Source organism: Empidonax traillii, unplaced genomic scaffold, assembly GCF_003031625.1.
Source record: "Empidonax traillii isolate 1590-97213 ecotype Southwest subspecies unplaced genomic scaffold, ASM303162v1 scaffold773:size403244, whole genome shotgun sequence".
In the NCBI taxonomy this organism is placed as follows: domain Eukaryota; kingdom Metazoa; phylum Chordata; class Aves; order Passeriformes; family Tyrannidae; genus Empidonax; species Empidonax traillii.
In genome coordinates this window covers 356,492-383,243 of record NW_020955966.1, presented here as the reverse complement: position 1 = coordinate 383,243, position 26,752 = coordinate 356,492, and the positions used below count along the sequence as shown (strand labels likewise).

Sequence of the window (26,752 nt, the reverse complement as noted above, 5' to 3'; positions counted from 1 at the left end):
GTCTTGGTATTTAGATTTAGTCATTACAGTGCAACATGACTGTCAAGGGGGGAAGTATAAAACCTAAAGTCTGGAAGAAGGTATTTAGGAGTATTAAGTGTATGTATTTTAATTTGGGGAAGAACTTGTTGCTATTCTGAGAAGTGTTCAGAACAAGGCTCACTGCAGAGCAATGCCTTTTCAACCTTTTCATTGATAAATGTTTCATAGCTTATATTCATTCTTCATTTTCCTTTAGGAACAACTTACCGGTCTTTCCATTCTGTCTTGTGCTGGAATATTTGTCAGTTCCTTCCTTTAGTACCTTGTGTTTGCACAGGTGTTGGCTTCTGACTCTTCAGATAAGATCTGAAACAGATCCTAGCCTTCAACTCTGCTAACACAGTTTGTCTCTAACATTTTCATGGTATTGATAACAGCATGAATGTTCTTCAGTGCGTTTTAGCTTGTGTCCATGATAGCAAGCATATTTGTTTCTGACACAGTGTTGTAATGATTATCTGTGAAGGCCCCCAGCTTTCCCCATGCCTCTTGTAAGGAATGTTTATTCTCTGTGCCTGCACAGACTGATCTGAAATGTGAAAATTTTAAATGAACTGGAATGGATTTAATTTAGGTAACTATGTTGTAGTTACTGACTTTGGATGTTATGAGATCACAAGTGTAGCATAAACTTGAGTATAGCATGGGTACAGGGTTAATGCATTGCTTCAGTGTAGAGGTGATTGTTTGAGAGCTTATCTTTCATTAGTGTTGTACTTTTTATCTCAATAGCTGAATAATTTTTTTAGTTGATTTCAGGCTTGACAAGAATGTATTTGCAGGTCTTTCATATTGTCTGACTAAATAAAATTCCATGTTAAGTTGAGAAGCTGTCTCAAAGCACTTGTGTAGCTCACCTGTAGGATTCTTTGCCATTAACACTGTCTCAGTGATGTTTCATCCAGACTCAAAAGGAGGAAATTTCTGATAATCTGCCAACTTGTAAAGGGAATATCGATCTTCATAGCTCAAGGCAGAACCTGAAAACCTCCTGAATTTCAGCAAGAAAAACTTTCCTAGCATTGATCACCTAATCTCTGATGCTGCTTTCTTAGTACACAGTTGGTATTGCATTGTTCTGTTCCATTACAATAGATTGCATTGGTCATTACTGCAGTGAACAATTCTTTAAGCTTTGCACTAAAGACTCCTAAAAATCTTAACCTAGTTCATATTTTTTCCAAATGAAGGCCATATATGTCAAGTAGGTATTTATTTGTGGAAAACCTAGGATGACATAAAACTAAAATATTTTTCTACCAGCAGATTTTCACTTCCTCTTTCTTGCTTCATGGCACATGTAGTCAAAGATTTTGACAGTGTGTTGTATGAGTAGACAGTTGGCATTTAATTCTATTCCCCAAGCTAATGGTACTTTCCAAAACGTAAACATTACGCATGAATAAGGTTTACTGGTGCTATATGTGCGAGTTCAACAAATTCACTTTTTAGGCATCATGAAATTACAGCAGCATAATAAAGTCTACTTGTAAAGCCTTGTTATGAGTTAAACAGGTAATAGAAATTAGTTTCTTCTCATAAGCAGGCTTTAAAATGATGGAAAAAATCATAATATGAATACTTCACAATCAAAAAGGACAAGAAATTGTAGTTTAAGTTAAATTTTGATTAAATGCTGTTTGTGTTCTATAGAACATAGTTTGTTGTGGATGTGGACAACTGACAGTCAGGAGGCACTAGGAATAGAGAGGGATGTTAGGCTTCTCAATCCCTAAAGCTTGCTAGGCTTGGATTATAAAGTAGTTTGGCCTCTACCATACCCTAGTACAGACTCTGCCATATATTCTCTCTCCCTGTATTGTGAGGCCCTGGTAGGCTAGGGCTGTTGCTGAAATCCTCTAAGTTTTGCCTGTAGCTTCATTATGATGGGTGTCAGAAATAGAATATTTGTTATGATAATAATGATTATGGTTTTCAGCTCTGGAATTACAGCCCTCTAAAACATCATACAAACTGTATGTTCCACATTTTTTATAGATCTCTAGTCTATTCCTTATAGGTGGTAAAGTCTGCAGGTAGTTTACATGTGAGCTACCTTCCTTTTGAGGCACTCAGATCCTGTATCACTCGCTCTTTTCTTGCCAGGTTCTCTCTTCTGAGTTTGGTAGTCCCTGTCTGATTGACCGTTTTAACACAATTTATTATATCTTAATATTCTTGCCTTAGTTTCCAGTCACCTGTGTGCTGCTGCAAGTTAGAGCCATTGTGTAGTTAGTTGCAGGTAATAAGTTAGAAACTTGCTGTTTTGAGTTGATATTCACCCTTGCAGGACAAGTTTGTGCATTTCAGGGCCATGAGTATGTTTTTCATTTAAGGGGCTAGATCCACAGAATAATGAAATGGCAGTATACAGTAGAAACACTGGGAATGTAAATTGGAGTTTATTTAATGGAAATCATTTCCTAATATGAACCTTGGAAATGGTCGAACAGAAAAAATGAGTTGTGGGGTTGTGTTTTTTTTTTCTTGTATGTAAACACAAGTAATGTGTACACATTAATCTGAGGTACCTTTGAGTGATGCTTCTATCATTCGGAGCTGACTTTTCCAATAGTTATGCTGGAGAAGTGAGATTCTAGAAATAGTCATGTGGGCAGATCAGACTTAAACACAGGTCAGAATATATCACTGGAAGCTGATTAAACTCTAGCAAATACATTGTAAGTTACCTTTGAAAGAATACACTGACCAAGTTTTGGAAGTGTAGTCTGCAACAAATTGTGCCCAAAGAAATTACCCATTTCAAACTGTCAAAAAAGCCTGAGGCCTGAAAATCCGTGGGAAATGATAATTTGGGAGTAAGGAAGGGTTCATTTTTTCCTTCCTTTTTTCTTCTCGCTCTGTGGTATAACACAGGTCTGTGTCTTGATCCAGAAAGATGACAGCTCTCAAACTGTTTCTGAGAAGGTGACCTGCTGGTACCTTCAATAATGTCACTTTGCCACTAAGTGCCTTGAGCCTTGGGTGTGTTTGCTGACTTGATTTTCTATCTGTATCTATCTATATGTGGCAGGTATTTTGGGAAGTACCTTGTTGCTTTTATTTGGCCAAACATGGCATAGTATTTGTCTGATGTTACTTGTTTTTTTTCTTTGGCATTCCTGTTCTACATCAGGAATGGCTAGTTTAGCCATCCAGGTCACAGTGTTCCTAACTGTACACAGTATGAAAATGAGTATTTCTTTAAAGACTATTTTTATCAGAATGCACAGATAATTACTTTGTCCTTTTTTTTCCAGTGTAAGATAAAATGCTTTCCCATCCACTTAGAGCTAGAAATTTTCTAATTCTCAGGTTGTATAAGCACTGAACTCCATGGATTAAATTTTAATACCAAGGGAGCAGAACGTAAGTAGACCATATACTTATAGAAGGCTTAAGATACTTGTAGGAGCAGGACTCTGAAACCTCAGGTGTTGCAAGACAAATATCCCATTTAGGTGAGATTGGAGTTAATACATAAAAGTGGCTTCAGTAAGATTATGCAGACATAAACACACTTGTACATACTGAAGCATCATTGCTCTGAAAGTCTCAATGTACTTTTCAGTGTTCATTAAAATAATACTTGTTTACTGTCTTGTGAAGTTGACACACTTCCCTGGCGGGTTAAAAGGACAGTGCATGTGTTATTTACCCAAACATACCAAGCATTTTTGGGTTTCATTTTTTTCTTTATTATGGGTAGAGAGACTCTGAAAACTTGTTTGGAAATAATATTTATCTAGTGGATTACACAGAAGGCTAAAAGCTGGTTACGGAACCCCCCTGACGAAAGGATTTCAAACCAGTAGAACTGTGCCAAGAAAATTGGCAGCTACCTGCAATCTTAGGATAAATTCTGTATGTTAAGAGGTTGTTTTCCGTGTGCAGCATCGTGGCTGGAGAAACACTGCCTTAATATGTTTTACTAGGTTTGCTGCTTCTGTAACCCCAAATAGTTAATAAATAAGAGCAGAGAACAGAGTGGTTGAAAATACTAAGTAGGAGATCTGCAGAGCTGGAGTGTTGTCTGGTTTCAGAATAAATCAAACTTGAAGTGTCTTGTTTTCGCTCTTATTTGCATATGTCTTTGACTATCTGAATTGCTGGATGGTTAGTAAATGTTCCCTGTGTTTTGTAAGCTATGCTTTTGGCCGATTGCCGTGCGTCAGTAAAGCAAGGCATCAAAGCATGTCATGCTTTGAGGTGCTCTGCTTGAATAGCAAGTTCCTGTTTTCTTTAGGTCTTGCGCGTTGCTCCTGCTGTGTAACCTGTTTTGGCAATATCAGCTGGGTATTTGTTTCCAGCTTGTGTAAAGTTTTGAATCATATCAAAAGAACAGAAAAGGAAGACTGCTGATTTTGGTGATGCATTAGTTTGAGCCTGGCAATCAAAACTGATGTCTGTTACTAATAAGATAAACTTAGTTTCTGCAATAAACTTGAAAATCTGTGCTACAATTGCAGAAGGTGGAATGTCTTAGTGTTAATAACAACATGCTGGTGCTCTTACTTATGCATGTGTCCTCCTCTTAGAGAAGCTTGAGCTTAAATTGAAAGTTTAACCCCAAACTTAATCTGGTTAAATAATGGTTGATATAATCATATTAATGTTAAAATCCTTGAAGAGGTAACAAGCATGCTCTCCAGAGCATAAATATTAAGTACAAGCTATGGGGCTGGGGCAAGTATTTGCTAACCGAAATAAATACTGTGTAAAGTAAATTTAGTGTTTGTTGACCAGTTGTGACTTGTATTCCCATATACTTTTTTCTATGGAACAGGTGAAAGGGCTATAGGTTTTGAACTGGAGGCCAGAAAGAACTTGATTGTACCTTATCCTATAGAAACTGAAGAGGTTTTTAAAGTGTTAATTTTATTACCTACTAAAAATGCAACTTCATTGCAGTCTGTACTTAAAAGGACTTGGAGCTGTGCCAAGCCTGGCCAGTGTTTATCTCTTACCTGAAACAGAAAACTAGGGAAGGTAAATAAATTAACAACTTCATGTAGCTATATGTTCTCCACTTCTCTTTACATCATCTGTAAAATAGCTTCTTTTAAGTTTATTTTTCTTATGAAACTGGCTGTCACTCCTTTAGTGCAGTAAGATATTCCTTTAACCTGGTAGAGAAGACAGCTTTATTGAAGATAACGTAGTGAGTTACAGGAAATTAAGGCTTGCATGTGGTTTTTATGTACCATGCATGCCTTCTTAGGTACACTGTCACCTTGTTTTAGTTGGACAGTCAAGCCTGACACTGCAGCTGTAAGAACAGCACTCAGTAGCATGCCAATTTTAGACTGATACAACTACTAATGAGCAATTTGAAGATACTTACTGGCATCTACTTACAACAAATAGAGGTGATTTAAGAAGTTGCTTTTTTGCAATTGTGAAATTAACATTAAAGAAAAGCTTAAAAGAAAAAAGTTGTGGGGAAGTAGGTTTATTAGAGCACTAGTTAGAACTGTTTATCAACTGGAGACCATCAAATGTTTTGCCTCTCCTTTGTTCCTGCACTTTATTATGATGTTGCTGTAAAAAATTTGTAATTGCTACTTTTTATCATATTAGTGGATATTCCAAGCCTTTCTGGAAAATGCATTGCTGAAAACATAATCAAGGAAAGGCCCAGTTCACTCTCATATACAGAGAATTAATTCTGACCCCAAGTTTTTGTTGCATTTTCTTCTTTCCACAAATGATACTGATGTTAGAGATAATACCATCTAATCATTAGCACTATATAAATTTAGTATATAATTGATTCAGTATTCAAGATTGCTAAATTGGTCTTGAAATTAAGTTTTTTTGAAGTCCACTGAAGTAAACACAAAGCAACCTTATGCTTTAAGATTCTCAGCTGATGAGCAACTTCATAAAAATGGAAAGAAGTTCAGAGAAAATACAAGTTTCAGGTGCAGGAACTTTATTTCTACCACACCCTCAAACAGAAAGTAATTCCTTCGAGAGCTGGTGCAGAAAGGGACCAGAGGGCAGATGTGATACAAGTTGAATTATGGGGATGATGGAAGGATTGGCATGAACAGGGCAGATTGTAGGAGAATGTCAGATCATTCATGGCTGTTTTTTTTTTTTTCCTTTTATAAATAAATACTATGTAGTAGAGGTGATTTTTATGAAATATGATAATAATAAACTCCTAGTGAGTGACATGGAATTTAAGAATGTGATATTTTGATTTGGGATTTTTTTTTCTTAAGGGCTGCCTATGTGAAGCTCTGACACACAGTGTATTCCAGAACTATAACATTGTAAACATCCCATTGGAACTGCACACAGCATTCTAGTAGGTTTCTTTCTGCTCTCATATGGCTTAGTTCGTATGTGATGTTTTAGGTTTTGGGGGTTTTTCCTTGTTATGGTAACATCTCTGAAATTTAAAGTACAGGAAGTTTGTGTAGCATCAGCTTCCATATTGCCAGGCACCACAGCAGTTAAAGATGTGTCGCTTGAAACAAAAGAAAAATGCTGCAGCAGAGTAGATCCTGCTTAAAACAAATCGCCTGGCATACTTTCTTGGAGATGAAATTCCATGCTGTGTGGGATGCAGTGTCAGCATATCACAATCTACAACACAAGGGTGACCAGCAAGCTGAAACCTTAGAGTGGGGGTGGATTAAAAAAAAAAAAAATCAGGAAGCAAACTAACCAACCAGCACCTCCCACTCCCCTGCAGAGTGTGTACTATGCTACATCATCAGCAGGGCAAGATGTTCACCGAGTTCTTCTTTGAAAAATAATGTTCTTTAAGTGCTAAAATCACTGGTCAGGAAGCAAATACAAAAGGGAAGAAGGTTGTCTGTCCATAGGCAGCCTTTTTTTGAAGCTTCTTAATTAATTCTGTTCTCCTTGTATTGTTCTTTGTCTCTAGCTTCAAGGTGGGTTGAATAATGAGGTTATGTCACAGACTGTTTCCAAAGACACCTTTATGCTGTCAGTCTGTTTCAGAACTTAATTGCAGAAGAAGAAATAGGTACAACTGAGAAGTAGCTAGCACTTGTTGGAACAAGTCCTTCTAAAAGAAGTGATTCATTATACAGCATGGTATTTCCTTACATTTTTTTTTTCTGCACTGTAAAATGAGAGCATCTTAATTTAACACAGAATGGGTAAGGAATTACTGTGTTAAGAAGATATGCTTAATTTCTTTGCATTAACAGCAAAAAACCAGTACTTTATGTTACTACTGACGTTGGGAATCCACCCTTTTGATAGAATATGGTAATGTATGTTGAATCCATATAATAACACAAGCAATGCAGGAAACCTGGAGACTGAAGCTTCAACTGGAAGGACACTAAAACAGGATGGACAGCGTATTTCTACATCTTCTAGTAGTCTGGTGCAACTGCAAAACCACTAGTTGCTTAAACTATTTCAATAAATTTTGAGTATTAACTGAAACAATAAGTTTGTGAGGCTGTGGTTGAAACATATTTCCTAGCACTCAAAGGGAGGCCTATTATTAGGAGCTTGCCTGGGGAACCTACAGTGTTTGTCTTCTTCCTTAAGGAAGTCTTTCGTGTAATTTAAAGTTGAAGTTTTTATTTACTTGCTATCTGAGAATACTAAAATTTTAGTCTTTTTTCTCTCTTCTTTTCCTATCCCCATCTGTTTTGCTGTTTTTTTTTTTTTTTCCCCCCAGTTAATTAACTGCGGATATAAGAAATGTCTTCTGAGTGCTTACCTAGAGACCTTTGTAGTTGAATGTTTTTGAGGCTTTTCGTGGTTACTACCCTTTGTATTCCTATTGATAAGTTGATAAGTTTGCCATTGGTAATTTTCAGTTTTTATTAACTACATCTTTCCCAGTGCTTAATGTATTAAAGATTGGTAATCTACCAGGACAGACTAGAAGGATGGATTTAAAATGCGTTTACATCAACACCTGACTTCATAAATCACTTTCTCCTATCATCCATCACTTGCACCTAGAGCTGCAAGTTAGTAATCACTAATTCAAACTGTTTCTAGGGGGAACTATTTAAACTTGCATACCTAGCTCATTTTACATTTGAAAACTAATTAATTTTATTATGTTAACTTCTCATATGACCAATTATTTTCTCTATAATAGAATATCTGTTGTGCATAATCATAAGCTGAGAGTGAAAACTAGAGATTTAAAGCTAAAAAAACCCCTCAAGGACTCTTCAAATAACTATCATAAAATGAGTTTTTAAAACAAAGTGCATATTGATTATGACATTTTTTGTTTTTAAAAACAGGTGAACCAAGAGTGATATTTCCAGAATATATTTGCCTTTTTTCCAGATAGAAGATAAATGTGTTAAGCTGGCCGAGTGATTCTGGTAAGAATGTTTGTTACTTCCCCAGTGAATGTCATTATAAGTGTTTGCAGTTTTGCTACTGAAAGGAACTTTCTGTACCATTGGTGCAAATGAGCTTGCTATGGCTTCCAAGGTCTTATTTAGCATTCACTAAGTGGGGTTCCTGTGGATTCACAGATCACAGATTATTCTGAGTTGGAAGGGACTCACATGGATCATGAAGTCCAACTCTTAAGTGGATGGCCCATACAGGGATCAAACCCACAACCTTGGCATTACTAGCACCATGCTCCAACCAACTGAGCTAACCCTCCAAGTATTAAATGCCCTTGTTTCCATAGCTGACATCACTGATTCTTGGTTTTGTTTTGCTTTCTTTGGCGATCCTCTTGAGTTTTAGACAGCTGAGTCTTACATTTCTTGCCTTGTTTGATTTAAATGTTTCTCCATAGACTAGTGCTGACAAGAAAAGCTGGAACCAAAGTCATTAATTTTCATTTATGCAGTGGGAGACAATGCTCTGCCACAGGCCTTTTACCTGTAGACTTATAAAATCAGTGTTTGGGGTCATGGGCTGTTAGCTAAAGTTTCACTGAAGTAAATTCTTTAAGTTCATTCTTTCCATTCCCTTGCACCCTACATTGGTATATTGACTCTTCAGTTCTACAGACAGCCTGTCTTTTGGAGGGGGTGAGAACACCCCCTTCTTTCCCCCAGCCTTTTTTTCCATAAGGAATGTGTTTTCTGATGGAGTTAACTTCTGTACTTTCCTCTACTTACAGCTCAGACATGAGCAGTGCCAGTAACTCACTGGCACGGGAATTCTTGACTGATGTCAACAGGCTGTGCAATGCAGTGGTACAGAGGACAGAAGCCAGGGAAGATGAAGAAGAGGAAACTCATATGGCAGCACTGGGGCAATACTTAGTTCAAGGCCGTGGGTTTGTTTTGCTTACCACTCTGAACTCAACTATTGATCAGGTAGTAGTTTTTTCAACTGGTTATAATTTTTGTATTGAGCTTTAACTTGTGTGGATTTGTCTGGCTTATGTTGTTCTTGGTGCTGGTTTTCTTTCCTTCTTGTGCAAGAGTGCACAAGGTAATTGGAAAGACTATAAGCTCAAAAGATGTTGCAGTTGCCTTCTGTCCTTCAGCAGGAACAGAAAAAAAAATGGGGTAATCATATACCTATTTGCCAGCTGATAATCAAATGTTTAGCAACCATTAATAAGGCATGTGTGAAGCTCAAGTGCAGTAGCTGGGTAGAAAAAGGAAATAGATTAGAAGTTTCAAGAGAAATGAGTGTTTATTGAACCTGCAGTACAAACTGGCAGTTTTTAATTTGAGATGGTACTGCTGGTTTAAGACCATAAAATAAAATTAAAATATGCACCTTTTTATTTTGTTTTTGGACCATGAGACATATTTTTGTTATTTAAGGAACTTGGTCTTGGACATCATATAAAGTAAATATATTGTAACTTCAGCTCAAAAGAGAAAGTATTTTAGAAGACATGATCAGTTTATACTATTTTTTACGTAAAAAGTCTAGCACATTTCCCTGTAGCTGCAGATGTCCATTTCTTTGTCTTTCTCCTTTCCTTCCTCTTCAACACTATTGGATAGATACTAAGCAATTGGTTGGCTGAGATGTGGCTTATGTCTTTGTGCCTTGAAACTTCAGATCTGAATGTTTAAAAATAATGAACCAGGTGAATCCTCATTGAGTTTATACAGCCCTTTTCTTAAGTGAGGTCAGCTGTTAATGCTGGTCAAATTCATCTTGTAAGTTTGATTTTCCTTCATGTGTTAAGACTACAGTTTGGTCTTCTGGTTTGGTTCTGGATTTCAGTAGGTGCACTGTCTAAACAGCAAATCCACATTACTACAGTTATGTATAACTGTGGGTTTTTAGATGTCATTTGAGTTCTATGTAGTTGCTGTTAATAGATGCTTCAGGACCAGAGCTGTTTGAAAAACAGCTGGCTTTCATGTAAGAAGGAATTGAGGGATTCCATGTGCCTCCCCTCCAATAAAAACCGCTTTCTGAATTAAAAGGGGGGGAAAAAGCTTGTAGCATCTAGAATTCAGCAGGATTTTTTTTAAAGGCAAGGAGAAATGATGAAAGTAAATTTTTTTTTGAAGTGTACCACTGAAATTTGAAGTTAGTATTTTGCCTTTTTCCAGCCCTATTATTAGGCTTTGAATGCTGCATTGCTCATTCCCACTGCCAATTAATTTGTCTTGCTGAGAATACCATAACAGAAAAAGAGAGTTGGGAGAATGACTTTGAAAAAGCTTCGTTCTCAGATCTTAATTGTACTGTATCAATAGGTTTAGATGTTATTTTGAAACTTTCATTTAAATTGATAGCCTTATCAGACCAATACAGCTATTACATATATAGAGAGATAGCTGTAGAGCTACCTCTATTACTATATATATATAACTGTATATATTTGTTATTTTTATATATATAATATATATATGGAGACAAGCATCTTCAATAGTTTTATATATATATATATAAAAAAAATATATAAATATATATATAAAACTATTGAAGTTTCTTGTCTCCATACAGTTACACTTCATTACCACCTTGAGTTTTTGGAGAAGGATGTTGCTTCAATTGCATGTCCCTGAATGATGTTAAGTGCCAAAATGCTCAAATCAGCTTTTTGGTTTTGAAAATTTTTGACCTCTAGGGCTGAAACTATTCTGATTGTGCTGCAAAGCACTCCATAAAGGAATTGGTTGAGTTTTGTGCCTTCTGTGGTTCTCCTCTGCACTGAAATTCTTAGTGTATAAGTGTTAGAAAAGGAGGGAAGGTTTTTACTGGTTATTCTATTCTGAGTGGTTTTTTTTAAATTAAGAGTAACCTTCTCCCTTTCCTCTCATAAAATGTTGCCTTTGTGTTATGAGTCAATAAGATCAGTTGTAAATGTAAGCCTTTTTTCAGTTGCTTAAGTGTGTCACTTCGGAGAAAGTAGAAAGTTTCAAAATAAAGTTCTTTGAAGTTACATTTTTGGAAGGATGGAAATTTCAAACTTATCTTGGGCTTCATGTTGGTTTTGATTAAATCAACAAGTTCTGTGTCTTTGATTTTTCCGGTTTTCTTCTTTAAGTAGTTCTTTCAACAAGAGGGATTAGAAGAGCTTTGTATAGAAACAGTTGCAGAGGTGTAATAAATATCTTGGATGCTTTCTGATTGGCTCTAGTTAATGACTATAGCGCTCTTTGCAGTTAGGTCATTTTTTTCAGTGCTTAAAACAACAGAGGTGCATAGGAACTGAATAGTTTGGTAAAATAAAGAAGGTTAATCTATTTTTTAAAAGTACAAGATCTTTTGTTTTTATTTTGTTCCTATCATAGGAGCTGACATGTCGAGAAGAACTTCTGACCCTCCTTCTGTCACTTCTGCCATTGGTGTGGAAGATCCCTGTCCAAGAAGAAAAAGCAATAGGTATATTTTATCATTTATAGTATTAAGCACCTAAAGGCAGTAGTTTGTGCATTACTAAAGAGCCTAGAACTCTCTACCAAAGAGTAGCCCATTGTAGTATATATTCCTCTAACATGGAATGAAGATGTGGGTTCTGTAGATAATTTAGGTTCAAAAATACCAGTGTCCTATCAGCATACAAGGAAGATAAAAATAATACAGAGAAGGTAAAATCTTCTGGTCAGTGTGAAAGGTAATGCTTACGTTACTGTGTTGCTGAGCTTGATGTTGAGATTTTTCTTCTTTTCATGTGATCTGAGGGAAAAAGGGATTTGAAAGAGCATGTGATATTTCTAATGTGAAGGGTTTCGTGATGAGTAGAAAGGGAAAACGTACTGATTTTTTTAAAAACCAAAAAAGTGATACATACTGACACTAAAGACAGGGTGAGACAGATCTTTTCTTATGAAATGGAAGAAACTGGAAATAGAGAATAAGCTTAAAGCCAAGCAGTGGATGAGAGAATATGAAAGAAGTGCAGTGTTATCAGGAAGGCAGGCCCTGAAGAAAAGGAATAATACTAGATGACTATGAACAGAACCAGACTTGATTCTTTAGAAAATGTCATGCTCTGTGTCAGAAAGCGGTATGCTAAATGAGGAATCAAATCACAGGGGTTCAACTGCCAAAGTGTCAGTTTAAAGTGAATTAAAGAAATGAAAGGGATGACATGAATTGAACTCTGGGCAAAAACTGAATAAGGAAATGTCAGTGATTTTGGTTTTTTTTGTTTAGGATCTTACATTTGTCTGATGCATTGTTTTCCCTCCCAGAGGATGAAATAAAGAGAATAAATAAATGAAGTTACCCGACTGCTTGAGAGAGTTCCTAAAGATTCTTATCCGAAGCTCTCCCAATGTTTTTTGCTGTTTGAAACTCCTCCAAATTGAGGCTTTTGTTAATGTTTGTAGACTTGGAGTGCCAGTTGCATAGAGCTTTTATATAATAAGCTTTCCTGCTTTCTCAGTTGCATCATTCTCTCATGTTCCTGTAAGCATGATGGAATTAAAGAAATGTTGCTGTTATCCTACAAGAGCTTAGTGGTTTTTCCGGGGTTAGTTTAAAATGCTGTTGTGTAAATAGGTTTTAAGATGTTGAGGTTTATACATTGCATAATGTAAAGTTTTTACATCTACAAATTACCTTCTCTTAGTATTGATGTAGTAAACACGATATATCCAGTTGTGCACTAAGTACTCATTTTTTTTCTTGGACTGAAATAAATCCACTGGTATTAGGCAGGGGTGTTTTCTGTGCAGGGAATATCCTTAGTTTGGTAAAGTATACTCCTAGTTAATTTTCTGCCTTTAAAGCAGATGTATTTTTTAAGTATCATGAGTATGAATTTTGAAACCGCAAGGCACAGTCATGCTTGCATATGGAAGCATCTTTTCTTTCAGCTTGATTTCAGATGTTTGTAGCTATTAGGTGGGATACTGGGGTTTTGTGGGGGTGGGGGCTTTTATTGTTAGCTATCACATTTTTCTAAATACTGAACTTACTGGATGGTGGATACTTGCACTTCTTTTATACTAGTTATTTTACTGCCCAAAGCATCCAGTTACAGTTTTGTCACTACTGAAAAATAACACTGGACTTAATCCAAGCACGTACAGAGTTGTTTCTCTCCTTACTTTTTTGATAGTTTATCTGAGTTTACCGATACAAATGAACTTTGTTCATACAAATGAACAAAGTAATACTACAAGTAGTACTTGCATTTTATTCTTAAATATCTTCTTTTTCATTGAATCAGATTTAAATTTCATATTTGCTATTTTATACTGCAACTTGAAAGTTGGTTTTTTGTCTTGGCTTTTGTAGGAGTATTCAGCATCCTAAACATTATTCCTTTCTGTCTCCCTCTTGTCTCTATTTAAAATTTCCTACTTTTATTTCTGCTTCTTGTATTTGGAACAACTAATACTTAAATAAAGACTGAGGTCCATATACTTGAAGATCTGCGCTGTTTCTAAGTAGAGACATTTATTTTTTCTATTATGACTAGTACACTTTTTTTTGAGGATGGAATTGTTGCACCAACAAAAAGTTTTAGGAAACATTCTAACACATTTTTGTCCACCCCTGGATAGAAAATATACTAATTTGTCTAGGCTTTGAAAATAGCTAGTATGACTCCTAAACATGAGTTGTTGCTGCCTGTTTTATACTAAAAATGTCTGACATAGGTATATGCAAAACTATGACTTAAGATATAAATTTGTTGCATGTTTTTTATCTGAAAGTATTTAACTATAGAATTAAGAAAAATGCTTTACATATTCAAAAGTTCCTTTAATGTTCTTTTGTTATCTTTTTTTCCAACAGATTTTAATATACCCTTCACAGTAGACATATGCCTGACCAAAGAGAATAATACAAGTTCTGTGAAATCTACTCAGGAAAAACTAAACTTAGATGGAAGCGCTCATTCATCTCTTCAGACTTCCGTGAAGCTAAATCTTCGATCTCGAAAAAGCGGACGTCTGCGCAAAACCACCCACCGTTACTCTGTGCGAGATGCAAGAAGATCTCAGCTCTCCACTTCAGATTCCGAAGGCAATTCTGATGAAAAGACTGCTGTAATAACGAAACACAGACACTCCCAGTTACTACAGCCTTTTTTAACATATCCTGTTAGAGACAGCTACCTTGTAGGTAGAAGTGATCGTCTACCTGTGGAAGCGGTACCAAATTCTAATACCAATGCCCCTAATGTAGAAAATTCCAGCAAAATTATTCCAGCACATGAGCTAAACCCAGAGATTTTGAATGAGCCAGCTGCAGGAACTTCTGAGAGCAACAAGGATAACTCTCCTTTTGACTTATGCCATGTCTTATTGTCTCTCTTAGAGAAAGTGTGCAAATTTGATATTACTTTGAATCACAGCTCTGCTCTTTCAGCAAGTGTGGTGCCCACATTAACAGAGTTCTTATCAGGATTTGGAGACTGTTGCAATGTAAGTAGTAACAGAGAAAATGAAGTAGTTTCTGCAGGGTGGACAGAAGAACCTGTGGCTCTGATCCAAAGGATGCTCTTTCGAACAGTGCTGCATCTTATGGCTTTAGACATTAGCAATACAGAAGCAATGCCTGACAATTTACGAAAAAATTTAACAGACTTACTTAAAGCAGCATTAAAAATCAGAATTTGCTTGGAAAAGCAACCTGGTCCTTTTTCTCCAGGTTACAAGAAAACACTACAGCAGCCGGTTCAGGATGACTACGTATTTTCTAGGTATCGTCACAGAGCCTTGCTTCTACCTGAGGTTATAAAAGGTGTCTTGCAGATTTTGATCTGCTGTCTACAAAGTGCAGCCTCCAATCCATTCTACTTTAGCCAAGCTATAGATCTGGTTCATGAGTTCATACAGCATCAGGGATTTAAGCTATTTGAAATAACAGTGCTTCAAATGGAATGGCTCTGTATGAAGAATGAGGGAGTACCTGGGGAAGCCTCAGAGCATCTGAAAACTCTAATCAACAGTATCATGAAAATAATCAGCACTGTCAAAAAAGTGAAATCAGAGCAGCTCCATCAGTCGATGTGTACAAGAAAGCGGCACAGACGATGTGAGTACTCTCACTTCATGAATCACCACAGAGATCTTTCTGGGCTCTCTGTATCTGCTTTTAAAAACCAAGCTTCCAAAAACCCTTTCGAAATTTCTGATGGAGAAGTTCATTATCCTGAGAGATGCTGTTGCATCGCTGTTTGTGCACACCAGTGTTTGCACTTGTTGCAACAAGTTTCTTTGAGCAGTACCTGTGTTGAGATTCTCTCAGGTGTACATAATGTAGGAATATGTTGTTGTATGGATCCAAAATCTGTCATTGTCCCATTGCTCCATGCTTCCAAGCTACCAATATTAAAAAACTTTCAGCAGCACATACTGAACATCCTTAACAAGTTTATATTGGATCAACTGGGTGGAGCAGAAGTATCTCAAAAAATTATGCAGGCATCATGCAATATATGTACTGTTGACTGTGATCAACTCGCTCAGCTGGAAGATGCCTTGCAGGGCAACTCTAGTGATGCTAGTCTTGCATCTAGTTCCTCTTGCAGAGTCCAGGGAATTCTGCCTAGCACTGGATCTGAAGATATGTTGTTGAGATGGCATGCGTTGGAGGCTTACCAGGACATTGTTTTTGAAGAAGACAAGCTACGTGGCACACAGATTGCAAGCCATATTTGCCACTTAATTCAAAAGGGAAATGTAGTGGTCCAATGGAAACTATATAACTGTATTTATAATCCCATGCTTCAGAGAGGAGTTGAGCTAGCTTGCCATGCTCAACAAGAACTTGGACTAAGTACAGCCGATAAACACACATGCAGTTACCATAGCCAGAATTTGCCTTCTGAAGTACTTCAGGTTTATTTGCAGATGCTCCCTGTGTTGCTTAAATCCAGGTTGGTTGATTTTTCTGTTTATTATTGGAAAACATGCTAATTATGGATGTAGCTTTGTATATTTGTTACTGATCAGAACATAAATTTTATTTGGACTCTAGGCAGTGTTTGGATATTGCAGGTGGCAACAAGGTAAATGCTTGAGTAACATAGATATATGCCTAGATCCATAAACCATAGAAAGTGAGGGTTCTCTACTCATGAGTTATGGTCTTTAACGAGCCAAAGTGTGTAGAAACAAAAATCTTTGTCCAATGTGACATGCTCTTTGCCTCTTAATTCCACATGCTAAAATCAGTCAGGAATGTTGAATGCATTGATGTGTCGTTTTTCTGTGGGAATTAGACTGCTTAGTTTTCCGTTTCCCTTTTTCTTCCAGAATTTTTGCTATACCACCTTCCAAAAATAAAGCTTGATGTTTACTTGTCCTGAAATAACTGTTTTCTAATTTACAAAAGCCTGTTCATTTAAACATAATTGAGAAACAAAATGAAAACAACCCCAGAACACAAAAACCCAACAAACATTCTTCCAAGGCATGAAATAGAAACTTTCTATTTATTGTTGAATTGATACAATAATTTTTTAACACAATATGTGGAAGCAAATGTAGTATGATAAAAAGCTTACACATACTTACTCTGAATTTTGTATGAACTTAGCCTAATACTCAGAGTAGAAAAAAAGGAAAAATAGACTTGGAAACAAATATACAAAAAGTTTTTTTGACACTGGACATGCTGGCATAACAATTGCACAAAAAGTTGTGGTTGAAAGGTATTCCTGAATTCTATCTGAAATACATCATCCACACAACTAAGAGACATAGGAAAATGTCTTCAAATTTGAGAAGGAATCTCTCCTTTCTGGTGAAATCACAGAACAGAGAAATGTACAAAGATGTTTACTAGCTCCAATTACTAAGAAAAAGCTGGGGAGGAAGTACCACTAAAGAGCAAATGTTATAAATAAAGTTAAACACTTTTAATGTTTTGAACATCATGCATGTTTGTGGTCTACATATTAGAGGGAGGTATTTCCTATATCATGTCTTGCAAAAAGAGTTGAATTTTCCACCAGTAGTTGGATGATACTTGAGGTTCTAGAGTACAGCAAACAATTACAGCAAACTCCCTAATTTACAGTAATTTATAACAATTAGTGAACTACATGAATTTTTGGCTGAGTTATAAGGTAACTCTTATACTTTATCTTGCAGGGTAATTAGAGACTTGTTTCTGAGTTGTAACGGAGTGAGTCAAATGATTGAGTTAAATTACTTAGACACATTAAGAAGCCATTCTTTGAAAGTGTTAGAGACTTTGATACTGTGCCTTGGTGATCAGCAGAAAGACCAAGCAACGCCAGAACTGGAAGGCCTGGATGGCGAACAAAAGGAGTCTACATCTGACTTACCTACTTCCCTTTGTAGCCAGCATGCTGTTTCAGAGATTCCTCAAAGCCTGAGCAAGTTTTACGCTGGCTTGAAAGAGGCCTACCCAAAAAAGAAAAAGTTTGTGAGCCAAGACATTCACGTCAACACAATAAACCTGTTCCTCTGTGTTGCTTTTTTATGCGTAAGTAAAGAAGCAGATGGTGATCTGGATTCAGCTAATGACTCCGAAGATACGTCAGGATATGATAGTACAGCTAGTGAGCCATTAGGCCACAAATTACCATATCTGTCACTGGAAAGCCTTACTTTGCCCTCACTGGAACATATCCATAGGGCTGCAGATATTTGGTCCATGTGTCGTTGCATCTATTTGTATAGTTCAGTTTTCCAGAGACAGTTCCATAGACTTGGAGGCTTTGAAGCATGCCATAGATTACTAATTCTGATAATTCAGAAACTTGGAAAAATTAGGGAAAAGGAGGAAAAGGAGCAAGAAAAGAGGGAGAGAGTATTGAGTGAAAGCAGCAGAAGTTCACACGGGAGTCCTCGTACTGAGCTTCTCAACAAGGACGATTCTGTTCAGCTGGCTAAAAGCAGAGAGGTGACGCAATTGGAGCTTGATAATTCTGGCAGTCTTGCTGATGTGGAACAGCTGGTGCCTGACTCTGTCTCCTGTGACAGCTCTTTGAGTAGGGAACACTCTTCAGTTACTTCAGTTGCCAATCTTGAAGGGATAAAGACTTCTGTAAGAGAAGAGGCTGAGTGGGCACTTCAAGGTATCAGACTTCTAGAAGCTCTGCTGACCATCTGTCTACACAGTGCAAGTAACATGCAGAAGATGGAAGTGGAGATGTTTCACCAGGTACTGTGCTTACTTTGCTCATATTTGTTACAAACAATAGTATTTTACCATTAATTTAGTCAGAAGTTCTTCTAGAGAGGAAGAAAACTTACGCTTTTCTTACAGTACCATATTTTCTGTAGAACTGAAAGCATACAGTTAAATGATGTGCTTAGTAGTTGGAGTAGCGGTCCTCTTAAGTCGTACTCTTTTTGGAAAGAGTATTCAATGGATAATATGTGTGACAGGGATGCTGCAGGAAAGCTGTGTAGGCAGGATTATACATAGTAACACAATTTTTGATCAAGTTTCTGAGCACAGCATGGTGCTTGAGAAGGAGGAGTATTGCAGGGCACAGGTATTCAAAAGACACCTGAAAAAATTATTACTTAAGCCTTAGAGGTGAACTAATTCAGTGTTCCACAAAAAGTTGTTAATTCACAGAAGATAACTTCACATTGCTTTAATGTTTTAATTGCTATCTTGAATTCTATTTGGCAGTTTGTTACAGAAGCAGGAGGTATTAAGTACAAGAGAGAATTGAAAACTGGAGTTCTGCCTGGACTGCTTGCAAGTTTTGTGATGTTGGACATGTCACCCTCTGACTTTTTAACTTCTAGTAATGTTGTGGTGTGATTTGAATGCACACTGTGTACCTGAAACTGTTTCAAGGTCACTTGTTTTTGAAACAGTGTTTTCACCTGCAAATTTTAGATAACAGCATTTTGCTGGATTTTTTCAGAGTGCAGATTCCAGTCAAATTTCTGTTGTGACAAACAAGATGAATCTTTCTTATTTCAAGAGACTGGATGAAGTGTAGTGGTTGTAGCTGAGAAGTTAGATTAATGTAGGTGGAAGGAGAAGTTCTTAAATGAAAGTACTAGGCTATTTCTGTTAGCCAAAACACAGTAACATGAATTAAAATGTTTGTCTCCCCTAAAACACAGAATACCTGTGTGGATGATATCTTACTTGAAATAAGAGAGCAGCTTACTCAATCAAAAGTGATAGAAACTGACTTGGCAAAGCCTCTGTTCGATTCACTGCTTTGTGTTGCATTGGGCACTTTTTCTGCTGATCTGGATCATTCTGAAGAAAAAATTGAGAAGGTATGAAACACCAACTAAGCAGTCTAATTGTGAATAATGCAAGATTTTCTCAGGTTTATGTTGTTTGGGTCTTTTTAAACTCAATAGAAAATGTTATGTCTGATTACTGATTCTCTGCTTCTTGTATGTAAGTGAAATGCTGCGTATTGATATGGTCCCCACGTTTACTGTTCAGAAAGGAGCCATACCCCAAAAAGTAGCAAGCTCAGTCAACCTGATGTTCTTTTTACTCTTTCATCTCACTACTCTGTGACAAACTCTCAAAGGAAGAGCTTCAAACAGGGATATTGAGTGACCTTATCACCTTATAGTGAACATTGATGTCCATGTTGATAGTGATTTTGGAAACATAGTTACTCTAGCTGCTTGATAAAATTTTGATCAGGTAGTTCATAAGAAAAATCCGACTTTGCAGATTCAGTTTTCAATGTAAAAATGAAGTATTCTTAACGTATCTCAAGTTCCTTGAAAGTGTATGATTGATTTGTTTCTTTTGCTGATGGGCTTGGAGAAAATAGTAATTTGTAAGGTTCTAAATTATTTGCTTTTCTGAGTCAAAGTTGTTTTTCTTTTTCTCACCAATGACACTCTGTTTCCTTGATGTGTTGTACAGACCCATTACACTGAAAAGGAGCCTGTGTCACAACCTGGAGAAATTTCTGAAGAAACTGAAGAATCACAATGCTGTAGTCTTAAACTTTTTGCTGAAGAGGAAGGATATGAAGCAGATAGCGAAAGTAACTCTGATGATAGTGAAACCAAGGATGAAGGTAAATGTGAACTTTCTTAATATAGAAAGCCGTCTTTGTGACGTAGCAAGGTTTGTCTTTTGAGATGTACCAAAACGGGGCAAGCATCAGATACCTTTAACAGATGGAAGTAGCTTAACTTTTCCTGCTTTCAGTATGATGCAGTTACAGATGAAAAGATGATGAATATTCTTACTGAGCGTTACATAAACTATTGTCTTGTTGTCTTTGTTTATGTGACCCTTGCTCTAAAGTCATGCTGCTCAAATGTATTATTGTGGTCTAGGAGCCTCTGAAGATGTTTATTAGTTTGATTGAAGTTCAGTGCTCAAATTTTTTTTATTTAGAATTATAACTCTCTGGTGAAAGCTAAATAACCTAATTGTATTACAGAATACTAGGTTGGAAAGGAACTCAAAGATCATCTGGTCCAACCTTTTTTTTTTGGCAACAGCACAGTTGAGACAAGATGGCCTGGCACCCTTTCCATCTGAATCTTATATGTCCAATCCAATGTTGGGGAATCCACCCCTTCCCTGGGGAGATTATACCAATGACTGTTCTCATTATGGAAGGCTTTCCTCTTGTGTCCATATGGAATCTCCATGAGAGTACCATGTACCCATTACCCAGTAATTTTGTCTATATGACTCCTTGGAAAAAGGTGGTCTCCATCTTCTTTGTAGGCACCTTTTAAAAACTGGAACATGGTGATAAGGTCTCCTCTAAGCTGCCTTTTCTCAAGGCTGAACAAACCCAGTTTTCTCAACCTTTCCTCCCATCTGTTTTGCACAGTGGTGACCAAAACTGAACAGAGTTTTCCAGGTGAGGCCTGACAAGCACTGAGTAGAGTGGGATAATGATTTCTTTACCCCTGGGGGTGACACCTTTGATCCAGCCCACCATTCTGATGGCTTTTTCTGTTGCAGCAGCACACTGTTAACTGATACTGCACTTGCTGTCCACTGGGACCCCCAGGTCTGTTGCCACAGAGCTGCTCCACAGCTGGGCAGATCAAAGCCTGTGCTGCACTCCTGAATTATATTTTCCCATGTGCAAGACCTTACTGTCCTTGTTGTATTTCATAAACTTCTTGTCAGCCCACTCTTACAGCCTATTGAGGTCTTTCTGTAGCCCAGGCATCCACTTGCCCAGTCAGTTTGGTATCATCAACAAACTCTATCAGGATAGACTTGATCCCATCATCCAGGATCACTTATGAAGACATTAAAAAGCTTTGGGGTGATATCAATCCCCAGGGGACTCCACTTGTGACAGTTGCCAGTTTGAAAAGGAGCCCTTTATCACAACCTTCTGGGTGCAGTCAGTGCACACCCACCACACAGATCCCTTGTCTTGACCCTAACACATCAGTGTCTCTAAGAGAAAGCTGTGGGAAACTGTGCTGAAAGCCTTGGAGAAATCTAGATAGACAATGTCCACTACCTGTTCCACATCAACCAGACAGGTTATTTGGTTGTAGAAGGCAATCCAGTTTAAGCACAATTTGGCCTTGGTGAATCCATACTGGCTTTTCCCAATCACAAGCTTCATTTGACTTTTGATACCCCCCTTGTTATACAACATATCCCTTTATGTTCATTCAACAATTGATGCACCCATATCTTGCTGTATTTTGTTGTGTAATTTATTTTAAACATGAATTTGCTTTAATTTTTTCCTTTGTGCTGAACACATCTGGATGCTTACATTCTAGTATGAATAGATTAATAGAATTGCATTAAACTGTTGCTTTTTACCTGCATTTCTGAATGAAAAATTTCATCTGAAATACTTCCATGAAACATTTCTATGAAACATGTACCAAATAATTTTAAGTAACATGTCTTAAAGTCTCTTCAAAATGTAACAGGAGGTGCCTATGCTTTTCTTTTCTGGTTGTTATGTAGATATTCTGTCATATGTGTTTTCTGAGTTAAAATAACTGAACTGCTTCCCCCAAACTTTTAACAAAATATAATTTAAATTTATGTCCTTTTTTGGTAGGCTCAGGGTTTTGTATAGAAGTTTGAGGCTCTGTTACAATGATTTTACTGTCATGTTTCATGAATTGCATATTTCACCATTACTGTGTGTCCAGTTCCCAAGAAATGAAGGCATGTAGTTCAAGAGCATGTAATGGGAGAAACTGCATCCTTGCCCCTCTGTTTTAGCAGGAAAATAGGAAAATCTGAAGAAGAATAGAAAATTATGCTAACTTCTTACAGGCTAGTGACTACTTCTGGTTTGTACTTTATGAGAAGGTTGAAGAAAGTATGTCCTTGAATGTTCTGCTTAAATCATTCAATCTGTATTCAGCTGAGTAAGTTTCAGTGAGACAAGTATTTTATTTTTTTTTTAGGAGCAGACACAAAGGGAGAACCAGGATGTACTGGTCCTTCAGGTTATTTTAATGACCTAACTGAAAACATCAGTCAAGGAGAATTAATGTATCCTGAAATCTGCATGTTAGAATTAAACTTACTCTCAGCTGGTAATGCAAGTTTAGATGTGCTTGCTCATGTATTCCAAAGCTGCCTGAAAATCATCAGCCAGAAGGAGAGAAATGCCACTGTACTTATAGAACAGGTAAAAATGTTATTAACAAAGGTAACAGTCTGGAGGTTGCATGTCTTTTCTTCAGTTTTATAGTATCAGTCTAATAGAGTGATCTCAAATGTTCTCACTTGTTATGGGATTTTATAAGATCTGAAACAGTATAAATGACTATTGCCGGCTGTGTTGTGTTTAGTTTACCAGGAACTAAGTAATGTATTGAAATATATTTGAGCTACAGAGTTTTTGAGTTTCCCACGTGTCTTATTTTATCAAGACTACTCAATCACTAGGGCTAGAGCTAGAGATTTAATGATTGTCAGGGTATTAGGGAAAAAAAGGCAGATAGCTGCTTGTATATGTATATATGTAAACATTCTGTGCTTATACATATTGAATATGTACTTTTACAAACTGTGAGTCATATACCTCAAAAGTATTTCATGATCTTATTCTTCCTAAGTTAATATTAGAAATGTTATGCAAATGTTGAAGCCCTCATGATCCTTTAGAATTTCTGATCATTTTTTCACTTTTTTAATAACTGGGTGGAGTATGCCTCTTGCAAAAGAGAATAATTTAAATTTCAAAATCACTTCTGCAACTGAACTGCACAGAATGTTCATTGGCAAATATAAAAAATATCCATAATTTCAAGTATTTGGAATTATAATTAAAATAATAGTAGGCAGGAGTTGATTGGAAGAATTTAATTCTTAGTTCTTTGAGCTGGTGTTTATTTTTCAGATATCCATTTTCCTTTTTTTTTTTTTTTTTTTTTTTAACAGGGAGCTGTTAAACAGCTTTTGGGAGGATTTCTGAATATATTGACACAAACGGAATCTAGTTTTCTTGGTGAGTTAAAGGTTCAAGTAACTCAAATATTGGTTTTTATAATTTAATGTATACACAGTCAAATTTTTTAGCTCACAGTGCAAATGCATAGTTGACAAAGGAAGTTCATTGGCATGTGTGAATTTATGCAGCTGCTTTTTTAACTTGAAAGAAACTTGTGCTACTTTAGTGTAAATAAATACAGAGTTATTTCTGAGCTAGTGGAAATATATTATGTAAACAAATACTGGCAGATCTGAAAATGATAACTAGCTATAAACACTGATGTGATAGTGTTAAACATTGCTTGGAAAAATAGCAGCTGATTGAACTCTCACTGCATCACAACCCAAGTTTTTATTTCCAATTTTTTTGTAACACAGGTCTTGATGATGTGTTGAGTTTTATTTCTAACTGGAAAAACAACTAGCTAATCCGAGAATACATAGAAGCAAATTAAATGTTTGCCCCAAGGTAACTTTACATGAGGGTGTTCCACAGCATGAGATGTAAACCCATCCCGGGAATTGAATCCTTAGCTTTGTGGGGAGAGCCTTTGCAAGTGAGATGCTAGGTTCCCAGGCTTTCAGATTCCACGTTGCAAACATGGGAGCTACATTTGTCGTAGCCGTCCAAGTTCATTCCATGAAATTTTGAATGGTAGTTTTAGGAAGTACTGTTCAATCTCTCTAGAATTTATCTTGTAATCATTATTACTTCCTTAATTTGAAATGTTTTTGCAAAACACTCTGAATTTGAAGATAATCTTTCCTCATAATAGTATAGAATATGCATTTTTAAAGCTTTATAAAAATTCCTTTTAAGAATATTATTGTCTCCTTCTTTTTAGCATGTCAGATGGTGCTGGTAGATCTGCTAGTTTCCTTGATGAGTTCACAGACATGTGCAGAAGAGCTAACTCTTCTTCTTAGGATATTTTTGGAGAAAACACCTTGTACGGTATGTATGGAGGAGCACATAGGAAATGATGCTTATGAGAAAAAATGGAACCAAAATGAAATCCTTTTGTGTCCAAGAATTTTGAGAAATAAGATGATGAACAGTGACATTTGAACTGAGCAGAGCAAATGAAAATTGGTGGTTGAAGTAATTAATTCTTAAAGCAAGAAAAGGAAATAGGAGATAAGAAGAAGGGGTTTTGAAGGGTGCATTGGTTCTGGGGAATCTCTTCAGTACAAGAAACCAAGATTCCTCTTGAGGAAGACTGGCATAGTAGTTATGGATGACAGAACACTAATACTGCAAAAGTAGAAGCAAGTACTTTAAAGGTATAAAGCATCTCACTATTTCAGGAATGCTTTAGCACCAGGAATTACTTTCAAAAGTAAGCTGGTTTGTGTAATGCTGGAATCTACTGTTTGTGTGGGATATACTGCTGAAATAACTATTGGTTTATGTCTGAGTCTGTAGCAAAATACAAGTGGAAGAAAATAAAAAAATTACTATGGCATCTGAAATGGTACCAAACCAAACAAGGAGTCCCAAGTCAGTTTTTCAAAGGTAGCTTGTAATAATTGGCCAAGTGACTAGAGAAACTTTTTGGCTTAAGGGCTCATCTAGTTTTGTTACTGATTATGCAATAACAAATTGATGGCCTGTGTGGGCATTCTTAACCAGCCACAAACATGGGGTAAAAGGTGTCGTCTTTTGTTGCAGTATGAACCGATCTATTTGTTAGCACATAACAGAAGTGAGATAAGATTGTGCAATAACCACCTGTTTTGGTTCAGCTGATTCCTGAGCATGGTGACTTGAAAACTGATCTGCCCAGACTAAATCCCCAAAGCTCTGCTGGACCAGAGTCTGTTGAAGCCGCTACCTGATGCTTTGCAAATGTGTCAGTTTGAATATGAAAGTCCACCTCTGATGGGAAAACATGAATCCAAATTTAAATGAAGAGTGGCTTCTGTTTGGTTACATGATACTTCACTATGTGGTGTAAACAGTTTAATATTTTTTCTCATTTGTTTGGCTTATTTCTTCTAGGAGATACTACTCAAGGGTGTATTGAAGATCGTAGACACTAATATTTATATGAACCCATTACAGTACCTTGCCTTCCCTTTACTACATGGCACGAATTTGAGTAGTAGTTCTTCACAAAAATGTGCTAGCACTTCCAACAGCAAAACTGCTGGACTACTTAAAAGAGCAAAATTTTCACAGAGTAAGAAAGAGGCAGATAGTGAAAATTTGAGTCACCAGCTGCTTTCTTCTTGGCATGTAGCCCCAATTCACTTGCCTTTAGTTGGACAAAACTGTTGGCCACACATGTCCGATGGCTTCAGTGTCTCGCTGTGGTTTCATCTGGAGTATGATCATGAAACAGAAAATTCGACTGAGAAGGGGAAAAAAATCAAGAGAAGAAGCAGACTCATAGCTGTAAAAGAGAACAGTTTTGACAGCACAGGTGAGCATATAGTACTTTGTTTCTGTTTAGGTAGCATTGAAGGATTCTGGTTACAAATATTACTAATCTATGTACCATATACAAAGATTGGATTTTTTTTTTATGATGGATATTAAACAGCAGTGGTAGTGTTTCTGATTTTTCTTTGAGTACTGTGTCGTATACTTACAGATAAAGCATTTGCAGCTCTGGTCCTTAAATTAGATTAATGCCTGCTTCCTTGGAAATACAGTATTCTCACTGAATTTGTAACTTCAGTAAAATGTCTCTATGCTACTTCATGTTATGATGAAAAAAATATTAAATGCTGCAGCTGAATGGTCATGGGAAAAAAATGCTCTCAAGTTTATTTGGTTTCATGTATTGATAATGAAGTCTCAGGCTGACTCAGTATAAATCCTCTTAACTTTCTTTCTGTGCACCATTGTAAATACCACTAGCTGTACAATATTCTTCTGTCTATACTTTTGTAAAGACACCTGTTCCTAAACTGTTCCAAACAGAATCTCTTGGATTGTAATTTGTAGGAGGAAAAATACTTAAATTTGTTT

General features: G+C 36.7%; 1 protein-coding gene across 6 annotated transcripts in view; it reads left to right on the top strand.

Annotated features, from left to right (window-relative positions):
- LYST (lysosomal trafficking regulator) overlaps window positions 1-26,752 on the top strand; it is an 85,147-nt gene that overhangs the window by 16,009 nt on the left and 42,386 nt on the right. For 2 of the 6 annotated variants that reach the window (XM_027901315.1, XM_027901313.1), the window contains exons 2-12: window positions 8,301-8,384; window positions 9,146-9,344; window positions 11,739-11,829; window positions 14,197-16,285; window positions 17,505-18,543; window positions 19,470-19,631; window positions 20,245-20,401; window positions 22,743-22,969; window positions 23,725-23,791; window positions 24,621-24,730; window positions 25,778-26,201. In XM_027901315.1, coding sequence (XP_027757116.1) covers window positions 9,153-9,344; window positions 11,739-11,829; window positions 14,197-16,285; window positions 17,505-18,543; window positions 19,470-19,631; window positions 20,245-20,401; window positions 22,743-22,969; window positions 23,725-23,791; window positions 24,621-24,730; window positions 25,778-26,201 — 4,558 coding nt within the window. In that variant the 5' untranslated portion in view covers window positions 8,301-8,384; window positions 9,146-9,152. Of the gene's footprint in view, window positions 1-6,272; window positions 6,359-8,300; window positions 8,385-9,145; window positions 9,345-11,738; window positions 11,830-14,196; window positions 16,286-17,504; window positions 18,544-19,469; window positions 19,632-20,244; window positions 20,402-22,742; window positions 22,970-23,724; window positions 23,792-24,620; window positions 24,731-25,777; window positions 26,202-26,752 lie in introns of all 6 variants that reach the window. The other 4 variants (XM_027901314.1, XM_027901317.1, XM_027901316.1 and 1 more) reach the window with 4 other exon arrangements.